We start from the raw sequence: 12,492 nt of genomic DNA on the forward strand, positions 1-12,492 counted from the left end.
AAACATTTTTTGGACTAGGTTCTTTTTATGAACCAGTATTCAATGGGCGAGCAATTATTATTTTTTTTTTAATCTGCCTGTTTTCAGTATTTGCACAAAAATAAACATAATCTGGGATTTGGACCCAATTTATCATTTGCACAATTAAAAAAAAAAGTGCAGGCCTATGTCTGGTCAGTAGCAGGTAAAGTTTGTTTGTTTTGCACAAATTTTCTGTGATTTTTTTAAGCTATTTTTATTCACAAGTTTTTGCATATATTTGTTAAATTAGTCCTATTGTGCTGGCTGTCCCATTGCTGACAGCAACTTGTATAGGTTACCGCCCATTAATCTGCTCTAAGAGCAGTGGCCTGGCTGGTGTTTATATAAGTCAGTATCATCTTTATTGGAATTTTTTCATTTTATAAATAAAAATAAAAAAACTGAAATATCATAATATTCATTTTGAATTCTTTATTTAATTTTGTACTACAATAATACACATTAGAAAACAGATAAATTTGAATCTTACAGTTTTAATGAAAATAATTATATAATTATGACTGTAAGCAAGTTAAAACGTTTAATTACAAATAACCAATTTTTGTACATTTCTACATAATTTGGTTTTAAAACTGAATACCTTTAAATGATTAGATTTTCTATCCAGTCTGAAAAAGAAGACACTCGGGCATATACTCCCGGTCGGTTTGGTTGGGCACATCCTACTCCAAATGAGGTCACGCCTACCAAAATCCATCGGTTTTCCACTTGACACATGAGTGGTCCCCCAGAGTCACCCTAAAAAGATAAAGTGACCAAGTGTTTAATTTTTAAGTTAACTTTGTTCCATCTTCCCCTCAAAAAAGTAAAATAAAAATTATTGCTAAAGATACAGTATGTGTCCAAATTGTTAGACCCAATTTTGGTAAAGTGAAAAATTGTGCTACATGAAGAATTTGATGCTGATCCAGATGTGGATTTCCACATTTATTGTATATTGCAGAGGATCAAATATGCCGCGAGCCCACATCAAAACCAACTTATAACGTGTTAGAGCAAGACACTGATTTTACAGAAAGGTAAATGAAAAGGTGACTATGGAAAGGTGATGTGAAATCTGTTTTGCATATCCTTTCTTCTCAGAATTCCCAGTGGAGCATAAATGGCTAATTACCCGGGCCGACTATGGCCCGATCGTGTTAGTAAACGGGCGCCAATCTGCTAGATCGTTGCTCATTTCCTGGACCTATTAGAAGGCCCAATAATCAGGCAGAAAGGGCTGCATGGATATTATTATTGCCCAAACACCCGATACCTTACCTCTCCTCGCTCCAGGTCTTTTCTCCTGTGCTCTGCAGCTTCCTGGTCCGGACGGCAGCAGCATCTCAGTGGCCTGTCAGCTGACAGGCTGCTCAGCCAATCACAGACCGTGGCCACGGTAGGGTATCAGGTGTTTGGGTAATCGTTAACCGTCGGCTGCGTGTCTCAATTACAAGTAGCCATGCAAAGTCGGCACCTGATGATTTTAGGTCCAAACCTAAACCAACGAACAGCTGATGATCGTTCCATCGGCTGTTTGTTGTTTCTATTACGCTGAGCGATAATCGACCGATTATTGCTCCGTGTAATAGGGTCCTAAGTATCCACCAGTCCTCATGACTCCTCCTCAACAAGATACATGAACCCTTTGGTCCCTCAAATGCCAACTGGCATCTAGAGATTTCATCTCTCATTAGTTCAAACAATTTTGAAAATAAAGGCATATAAGGTAAGATCTGGAGTCCAATCATTCCACAAAAATGGAGTTCGAGCCATTAAAGTCAATATTCCCATATGTTGACATCCCATTTTGACAGTTTGTCAACGTATACACGAGGGCAGACTCTAAACTGTAATCTAATCTAATCTTGCTGTAACAAAAATGTTAAAGGGCGGTTCAGGGAAGAAAAAGAGTGCTGCACCTCACACCTATGGCTGATACTAGTACCTCTCGGCTGCATAAAAAACATCAGAATTCTGTATGTGAATTGATCAAGCCACACTGCCCCATGTACCGCGTGCAGGTATCTGATACACATGGGTCCCTACACTAAGTCCACACTGTGCCAGTCAGCGACCACCACCCCCGCAGGCGTGCACAGTCAGGGAAGGGAGGCCATGGAACGGCCCTGCAACCCCCATGCCACAGGACCAGACCCAAAAATGCCACACCAAAACCCAGCCAGCACCACCGGGGTATTCAGAAGGAATATTTTTATATTTAACCCCTAGACGACCCTGGACGTACAGTTACACCATGGAAGTCTGTCACCAGACGACCCTGGGCGTAACTGTATGTCCTCACCGTTAATGACAGGCTGCAGCGCGTCACTTACTCCTAAAACGATGCAATCGCGGCGTTTAAGTGTAAGTGACAGGGGGAGTCCAGAGTTCCAGAGTTCCAGATTTGATGTTACATTATATATTCAAAAAATTTATAAAAAGTGATCAAAACGTCCAATCTCACAGTTATGGTATTAGTAAAAACTAGAAATCATGGTGGAAAAAATGACACCCCATACAGCCCCATAAGTGTAAAAATAAAACAGTTATAAACAATAGGCCCATTTCATCAATAATTAATTGCCAAAAAAAGGACTTTATAAAAAAAAAAATATATATATATAACGTTAGAGAATCTGTGTACACCTGCATATGGTTGTGATCGGACTGACCTATAGAATAATGGTATCATCTCGCTGTTACCATATAGTGCATTACGTAGACACAAGAACCCCCCAAAAGTTACCATATTGCATTCTTATTTACGATTTCACCAATTTATATCTTCATAAATAATAACTTTGGGATTCCATCATACATGTTATGGTAAAATGAAAGACGCCATTACAAAGTACAACTATTCATGTAACAAACAAGCACTTACATGGCCCTGTAGATAGAAAACTGAAAGTGCTAGAGCTAGAGCTAGAGGGAAAAATGAAAACGTAAAAATGAGAATTTGAACGGTCCACTGGGTCATTTTGGGCCTGGTCCTCAAAGGGTTAATAACTAGTAAAAAACAAAATTCCCTAATTGTGCCATACCAATGATACTGGCCCCCTTTGATAACACAAATCTCTTCCAATAAGGATCTTCACAGTCAGGGTATGTTCACACTGAGGAAAAGGCGAGGAATTAGGTGAGGAATTGAAGAGGAATTTCAGCTTGAAATTCCTCCCATAAAATATGTACAGAGCAAAGTCCCATTGTGTTCAATGGGTTTTCTGCTCTGTTGTTCACACTGCAGAATTTTCTGCTGTAGATCTGCTAGAGGAATCCTATAGTAGTCAATGGGGGGGCTTAAATTCTGCTTGAATTCTTCCTGAAAACTTTCAGCTACAATTCCTCGAGAATTGCTCAGTGTGCACATACCCTCAGAGCGGTGAGTGGTATGAGGATGGGATTGTGGCACTTGGTTGTCTATGCTTAAAAAAAAAATCCTGACTCCCTCAACAGGTTTAAATGTTGTAGAAACAGGAAGAAGCCGCACATCCAAAGGTTCGTTAAGCAGGTGCTGTACAGAGTCAGTCCCCTGGCTCGGGGATCCCCAATAGTATGTAAAGATGTTCCGCAGCACACCAGCAATACGTGTAAAAGGTGATTTATTCCAAAAAATACAAAGAAGTACAAAAGATGCGACGTTTCGACCTCCTCACGAGATCATTATCAAGCATGCTTGATAATGATCTCGTGAGGAGGTCGAAACGTCGCATCTTTTGTACTTCTTGGTATTTTTTAGAATAAATCACCTTTTACACGTATACTGGTGTGCTGCGGAACATCTTTACATACAGGTTTAAATGTTAAAATATTTCTCCCAAATACCCCTTTAAACCATGCATGTCATTCCATGATTGTGCCCGCACTGGCCCTTGAAATCATTAGTCTATGGAAGGAGTTGATTGAGCTGTATACTTGGTCATGGGCTGTATCCATGTTTTTACCAGACCTCTATTGAAATGCGGAAAGATCAGACTTATGCATGCTTGAATTGTGCTCATTTCTACTAGACACATGTAGCAGTAAGTATTTTGTAATTTAAAAATGGTTTTGTTCTTTTATACAGAAAGAGCACCACTCTTACCAATTGGCAGTATGTGGTACTGCAGCTGAGCACTGAAATACCAGAAACAACCCATGGACTAGAGCTGAGTTGTAGGGCACTACGTGGTGCTTCTAATCCTGGACCCCTTAAAGGGGTACTCTGGTGAAAATCTTTTTCTTTGAAATCAGCTGGTAAGAGAATGTTATATAGATTTGTAATTTACTTTTATTTAAAAAAAATCTCCAGTCTTCTGCTACTTATCAGCTGCCTTATTTCCTGCAGGAAGTGGTGTATTCTCTCCAGTGTGACACAGTGCTCTCTACTGCCTCCCCTGTCCATGTAAGGAATTGTCCAGAGCAGTAGCAAATCCCTATAGAAAACATCTGCTCTGGAGAGTTCCTGACTCTGCTCTGGAGAGTTCCTGACATAGACAGAGGTGGCTGCAGAGAGAACTATGTCAGACTGAAAAGAATACACCACTTCCTGCAGGACAAATAGAAGCTGATAATTACTGGAAGACGGGATATTTTAAAATAGAGGTAAATGAAAAATCTATATAACTTTCTGAAACCAGTTGATTTGAAAGAAAAATATTTTCACCGGAGTACCCCTTTAATTTAAACGGTTCTTTGTGCATAACAATGTCAGTAGGTTTTCCTTAAGTTCCATGTAAAACTCCTAATAGGCAAGTCCATTTTTAGCCAATGATAATCTGAAGTCTACAAGTTCTGCTGCATTTATAGATAGAAAGTCACTCAGTGGAACATTTCTGTAAGGTCACCGTGACAATGTCTCCGAAACAATATTAAAAACTGAAATCGCTACAAGGACAGGATTTATGTTACACTTTACACCAATCATTACGGGGATATACATTTAACACCTCTTATGTCAAATGACTGGAATTAAACTGGATATTTTACATTGTAGGGTAAAAGCAAATCTTCATGCATCGCTTAAGTGCTTCTCGTCTGTCTAAGCAAAAAAGGATTGTATGACAGCAGCTTTAAGAAAACTGAAGCTTCCACAGAGATGTCTGATATTTATGTTTCCTTTGTATCCTTTTTTTTTTCCTTTTTGGAAACCTACTGATGCATTTTTAGAAACATTTCTATAGAAGGAGCTATTGTTGCTGTGGCTACGGGGCGGTCATTATCAGGAGGTTTAGAAGAGAGAATCATAACCTCAGTCTGATAGAGAGCATCATAGTAAGCTATGCTAATTCCCATTCATTGTTATGCACTGTAAGGCTCCATGTATTGTGTTACCAAGATGAAATCAATTGTCATTGACTTACAGAGACGTAGAAGCTGCTATAAGGGCTAGCTATACATTTTTTGGTTAAAAGCCAAGATTCACTTACATTTACTGACTGTAATTGGCTGGTAGCTTGTATGTTTCCAACCTATTAAGTAATATACTGTATATATATGGTATTGGTCAGGTCTGGTATCGCCAATAGGTGCGTGAAAATGGGGCGTCTTCAGGTTTAGTGCCTAGGGCAGCGGCAGCTGTTAATCCAGCCCTGCTGGCATGCGCATACTGGCAAGTCGGCGCACGGCCCTTGCTAGCAACATCATTAGGAGGCCGGGTCGGGCAGCAAAGAGGGAGGAGGAAGCGGTGGTGAGGTGTGCCTAAGTGCGGCACGAACACCTCACCACTACAAGTAACATGCAAGAATTTAAGAAGAACTACTGCACCGAAGGCTAAAAGAAAGTTACTGCATACATTAAGGAACATGCACCTTCACTGCACTGTCAGTACCTCAGGACCAGCCCAGGTGCTGACAGATTCCCTTTAATATTTGCAAATCAAATCTTAAGGAATTTCAATTAAACAGCCAAACTAAAGCAGCTACATTACTGGGATTATTACAGAAGAATGACTTTGCTAATGCATGTTCTTTTACAAGTGTCCCTTTCTCCCATCCAGTGACAGCCATGTTATTTGTGAATTTCTTAATGGATTTGATTGAATTGGTTTGACAGTGCGGTTCGCAGCCAATCTTGCTTCGCCAGATTCACTTTGCTCATCTCTAATTATAACTTTATAAAAGTTGCAGTGGCTGTGGAGGTGGGGGTTGGGGGGAGGGGTTAGGTAGTTGTTTGTATTGGGTAGGGGTAAAGATAATAAGCAGAAACCCACTGCCCACCAGACCCCCACTGTACATTGACAGTGAGGGGATTAAACTTCTGAAAAACACTGATCGCCAATGATTAGAAGTGTTTTTAAAAGTAAAGTATGGGGGGGGGATGAAAGGAGTTATCCAGTGTTTAAAAAGTTTTTTATATTTTGCTTCACTCTTTGTAAACATAATAAATACGTTATTCTTACTTCTCTGCATTCTTCCGGTGTCCCCAGCTCACTTCAGCTCTGCTACTTCCAAGACTAACTCGTCTGGGGACTCAAAACTTGCTCAGCCAATCACTGGATGAGCTGGGACAGCACTGCAGCAGTGATTGGCTGAGCGAGCTGTGACTCAGCTGAGGACACCGGGGGAGCGCAGAGAGGTAAGAATAACATAACATTTATTATGTTTATCAAGCGTTAAGCAATATATAAAAACTTTTTTAAAGCGACTCTGTACCCACAATCTGACCGCCCAAACCACTTGTACCTTCGGATAGCTGCTTTTAATCCAAGATCTGTCCTGGGGTCCGTTCGGCAGGTGATGCAGTTATTGTTTTAAAAACACCTTTAATCCGGCAGTGCTGTGTCTAACGGCCGGGGCTTACATTTGTACAGTATATGCATTGGGCTGGCACCACCGCTCCTTCCCTACTCCCCGCCCTCCTCAGCATTAGGAAAGATCCAGGAACATTTACTGCTGTTTGAGCTTTGCACAGGTGTCTTAACGATCCAGCCCATGTTCATTATACACACAGAAGGGGAATAGGAAGCAATCTGCCTGGAGCATTCCTAATAATGGGGTGGGGAGGAAGGACAGAGAGGTTGTGCCAGCCTAATGCATATACTAATGTAAGCCCCGGCCGTTAGACACAGCGCTGCAAGTTTAAAAGTTGCTTTTAAAACAATAACTGCATCACCTGCCAAACAGACCCCAGGACAGATCTTGGATTAAAAGCAGCTATCCGAAGGTACAAGTAGTTTGGGGGGGACAGATTGTGGGTACAGAGTCACTTTAACACAGGTAACCCCTTTAATTGAACAGAAACCTACTGACCACTAATGGTTAGGTTTACAGCCTTACATATAATAACTCACATTTTCACATACCTGTACATCTAGTTACTGCACTTTAGTGCAACCCCATGTAAATGTATGTAAGAGTATCAGTATCAGTAAGAGTTTTAATCTATAGAATAAGTTGACATCTATAATTGCTTTACCTGGCATGTATCGATTCCTCCTTCATCATAGCCCGCACAGATCATGGTATTGCTGATGTTATATTCTGACATTCTCTGCTGACATTTTTCATTGGATATAAGTGGAACTTTAGCCTCCTGTAATATATTTGGAACGGGACCTGATGAGCAATAGGAGAAATAAAACAGTTAAGAATTAATTTCTTAGCCATAAAAATTCAAGGTGGGAAGCCGAGTCACATGTATCATTGCAGGCAATGCAGATAATTTAATTTCAAGCTGTCCGTCTCTACACAACATATCCATTGAATCAGCATTTCCCAGCGGTTGTGCTTTTAAATTGGTGGCCTGATTGCAAAGCAGGTCAGTAATTACTAGCATTTTATTATCATGGAAGTAATAAACAGTGCCAGTTTATAGGGTTATTAAAAGATCATTCCTCACATAAATTTTGATTTAGAAATACAGCATAATAAACTCGATTGCCATGTTGATTAGATTGTTAGTGGGAGTTTTTTTTTTTTTTACTTTTTTGTTGACTAGAAGTGTGTATAGATATAATGTGAATAAATAAAATTAGGACAATGATGGCTGCTGCATTGCAGGCAGCCCTTTCACCTCTCCTGGATTTATCTATGATAGTATTATTTAAAATTATTAATCTCTAAGGCCATGCTCCCACACAGTATTATTTAACCAAAACCAGGAGTGGATTAAAAACACAGAAAGGCTCTGTGCACATACTATTGAAATTGAGTGGATGGCCGCCATTTAATGCAAATTTAATAACGACTGTTATGTCATTGAATGGCGGCCATCCACTGAATTTCATCATTGTGTGTTTTCAACCCATTCCTGGTTTTGGTTGAAAAATACTGAACAAAAATACTGTGTGGGAACATGGCCTTAAAATAAAAAAATAATGTCTATTTCTAGGTACTGGGTGTAATTGTCTGTGTACATGGCAAAGCTGGAGGCATGTGTCATGTATGCTTGCACTTTGGGGGTACAAACCCACACACCGTATACGAGCAGATACGCAACAAATACGCATCAGATTTGATGGTGCAGATTTGATGCTGTGTTCAGTTATTTAGATCTAATCTGCTGCGTATTTGATGCGTATTTGCTGCGTATCGCAGTAGTAAATATGCTGCGTATACGGTGTGCGGGTTTATACCCTAAGGCTATGTTCCCTCTGTAAGACACTAGGTGTTCCATGATGCCGCCTGGTCACGGAACGACCGGTGTCAGAAAAGATCATCCTGGCCGATTCTGCAGTACTGGCCAGATTATCTTTACTGCCGCTGAATTCGGACGCGAACGCATCCGTGCACCCCTGCATCCGAATTCGCCGCTGCACACAATGGAGCGTGCGGCCAGAGCGCACCCTCCATAGTGTGCACTGACAGCTTCTTGTGGTGCCGCTAGGGATCCCGGTCGCAGTGTATACTATGCATATACACTCCGGCCGGGATTCCTTAGAAGGCAGCACTACATAAGTTCCATAGTAATCACGGCCATTGTTACAACGGCCGTGATTATTATGAAACTTACGCAGTGGGAACATGGCCTAAGTGCTCACTGAAGACCTGAGAAACACAATGTGCCAACATGGTATGTCCCCATGACACAATATTCTCCCCTCTTGGAAAATTGATTCTGTGTAACTAGAAATGTTTTGATATTATAAATTTAATCCCAAAACAGTTAGGGCCTTAAAAAAATATTTTGACTGCAATGGTGGGGGTGGGGGAGGAGGATGAGGAGGAGGAGGAGGAGAAGGAGGAGGAGGAGGAAAAGGCCAATCTATGAAATTCCTTCTTATTTTATGTACTTGCACAATGAAATCTAACAACCACTGATATGAGTTGGAATAATGATTTTTTTCTTAATGAATGAAAGTACAGTGCTGCCTTAAAAGCACTAAAAAGACAAATGCTGGATCTGGGTGGCAGACAACCCATGATTCTACTGGAATTAAGTACCACAATAGACAGTCAAATATAATAAAGTGAAACTTCCGGGAATACCGTTCAAGACCGTTTCCTCGCTCTGATAGAGTGCTACTGATACAGAGCCCCCACCCCCCTCCGTCTACTGTATATTCTTTTTAGAAGGAGCTTGGCTTTCAGTGGTACTCTGTGCATAGCAGCCTCTGCATAGTGAGAGGAAATTACTATCATCGCTTGCTCTGCTCTGGAAATACTGGAAGGGAGTGCTAGACACTGGTGAGCAAAAGGCATGAGCTATTTTCTGTTCCCCGGGGAAAAAAAAAAAACCTTTATGGAAGAACCTGGATGCCCTCCTTGGATCATCAAATTTTTCCAAGATTATCTTATTTATTCTTATTTTCAGCAAGGAAGAAATATTTTCTCCACCTTTTCCCCCTATAGACAAATATAGTATAGAAGGTGAATACCAGGCAGGGAGAAAAACATTTTAGGAAAGTTGTCTGACTTTCGAATCTGCAACCATCTTAGGTAAAGTAGCCCTTAAAGTACAATGTTCTGCTGTAACAAGTTCAATAGTATTCAGGAACCAAAAGCAGAAGAAAATTCAGTAGTTATTCACGCAGATACAGAAACTTTTCTATTAAATAAAGGTAGGACAGAGAAAGTATTGCTCCAGGCAGTACAATATCATTAGTGGTGTAGAGCGATGTGCGGCAGGAGCTCAAACGGGAGAAGACAGAAGCACAAGAAATATCATTTTAACAAGTTAAAATAAAAAATAAAATCAATATAAACTCCTTCATTTTGATTGGATATGTCAACATCTTGCAGGTGGCTCGATGTGTTATGTCTTGTTAAACGATTATCGGACTGTGTAATAGGCCCAGTAAACGAGCGCCAATCTAGTTTACAGTTATTATTGGGCAATGTAATAGTACCCTAGTACCCTAACACATTTGATTACCGGTGGCTGAAGAAGCTGGATGCAGCCCCGGGGAATCCTCGAAAACATGCATACCGCCTATGGCTGGGTCTCCTCAAGTGATTGGCCACAGTAGTCAAGTTTGGTGGTTTGGTGAGACGGGAAATGTGAGAACATGGTGAGCATTATTTTTCTATTTTATTGAGATGGACAAGTTTTTTTAAACTCTTGCAAATCAAGTCTTTCTGTTATACAATATAATTACCTTGACTTTCAGTCCGGCCCCAGCCAGCAATAGAGCAATACAGTCCTGGGGAAAATACGTCTTGGCTCTCAGGCAGGCATATTGGTTGTATATAATCTGTAAAAACACATTTTTATTTGCTTTATATCATACTGCATTGAAAAATCATAAAATGTTTTTTTTTTTCTCATCAGCATTTTAGTTTCTAAGAAGGCAGACATAGGGTTTATCACCCAACTTCCCCTGAACCCTTGAAGGAGGTATTCCCAACTTGGATATGTGATAACAAGCTGATTGATGGGCGCTGTTATATGTTATATGTTTTCTTTCCAGTGCTACCACCTCTGTCCATGTCAGGAACTGTCCAGAGCAGGAGAGGTTTTCTATGGGGATTTGCTGCTGCTCTGGACAGTTCGTGACATGGACAGAGGTGGCAGCAGAGAGCACTGTGTCAGACTGGGAAGAATACACCACTTTCTGCAGGACATACAGCAGCTGATAAGTACTGTAAGCCTTGAGATTTTAATATTGAAATAGTTAACATTCTTCCCCCTCTGGAGTACCTCTTTAAAGGCAAATAGTAAAAACCCAGGGCCAGGGGGAGGGAGGTTTGAGCATAATATAAAAGCGTCACCAACTTGATCTCAGCCTTTGGTCTTTAGTTTCCCTTGGCTTTCTGAGTTGTCACAACCTAGTAGGAACTACTCTGACAGCCAGTCAGTGACTGCAAAGATGTCCTACCTCACTGATTGGACTTTTTGTGAGGTCGCCTTACTGAGTGACAGGTTGTGAGGTCGCCAGATCAGGATCTACAGGAGGCTGATAGGAGTCCGTTAGGGGTAATGCTATGCTGAGGGGGGCACAGAGATGGCTAACCATGACTTCTTTATTTTGGTCTGACCATCTCACCATGCCTGTATTTTTACTTTTTCACCAGAATCCTCCTTAACCCCTACCTGTCAGTAACATGTATATACATATATATACGTTACTACTGCACTTACCCCGTGCAGTAGAAAGGTATATATATGTCTCTACACTGACGGGGCTTTTGATGTGTGTGGAACCACTGCAATGAGAGCGGTCCCGCACACATCAGATTGTCTGGGACCGGAGGCAACTGCGATCCCACAGCAGCATCTCAGTAACCCCTCAAATGCCGTGATCTATAGCGATCGCGGCATTTAAGGAACTCAGTGACAGATCAAGCATCTGACACTGAGTGATCGGGACCCCTCCCCCCATGATGCGGGGGTCCCGAACGCTTGTGCTGTCAGACGAGAGTAGGCTTCTTACCTCTATCCTGTTGGATCAGCGATCCATGTATAGAGTCTGCTCTTAGGCTCTATATATAGATCAACGATAACACTGATCTATGCTATGCTATGGCATAGCATAGATCAGTACATGCAATGTATTGATTGCATGTTTAACAGTGACAAAAAGTGTAAAAAAAAAAAGTAATAAAAAAGTTTTTAAAAGTATTTAAAAAAACCTTATAAACCCCCTCCCAATAAAAATGTAAAATACCCCTTTGCCCATAATAAGCACTATGACTCTTAGAAGGCGGGGAGGAACATTGCATTAATAGATAGATAGATAGATAGATAGATAGGAGATAGATAGATAGATAGATAGATAGATAGATAGATAGATAGATAGATAGGAGATAGATAGATAGATAGATAGATAGATAGGAGATAGATAGATAGATAGATAGGAGAAAGAAAGAAAGAAAGAAAGAAAGAAAGAAAGAAAGAAAGAAAGAAAGAAAGAAAGAAAGAAAGAAAGAAAGAAAGAAAGAAAGAAAGAAAGAAAGAAAGAAAATGGTGACAGAGAGTCACTGAAACGTTGCGTTTGGAGTGTTGACTGAATAAACACAGCTTATAGAGCTTTTTCACTACGCTGGAGTGCTGTGGATTCTCTGCATAGATAGATAGATAGATAGATAGATAGGAGATAGATAGATAGAT

General features: G+C 40.6%; 1 protein-coding gene across 2 annotated transcripts in view; it reads right to left on the reverse strand.

The window, feature by feature from the left end:
- Positions 1-438: 438 nt before the first annotated feature.
- Positions 439-12,492, reverse strand: part of TMPRSS15 (transmembrane serine protease 15) — a 302,887-nt gene continuing 290,833 nt past the window's right edge. For both annotated transcript variants that reach the window (XM_069945651.1, XM_069945652.1), the window contains 3 exons: positions 10,541-10,636; positions 7,420-7,559; positions 439-780 (listed from right to left, as the gene is read on the reverse strand). In XM_069945651.1, the coding sequence (XP_069801752.1) occupies positions 625-780; positions 7,420-7,559; positions 10,541-10,636 (392 nt within the window). In that variant the 3' untranslated portion in view covers positions 439-624. The remainder of the gene's footprint in view (positions 781-7,419; positions 7,560-10,540; positions 10,637-12,492) is intronic.

This window comes from Dendropsophus ebraccatus, chromosome 11 (assembly GCF_027789765.1).
Source record: "Dendropsophus ebraccatus isolate aDenEbr1 chromosome 11, aDenEbr1.pat, whole genome shotgun sequence".
In the NCBI taxonomy this organism is placed as follows: Eukaryota; Metazoa; Chordata; class Amphibia; order Anura; family Hylidae; genus Dendropsophus; species Dendropsophus ebraccatus.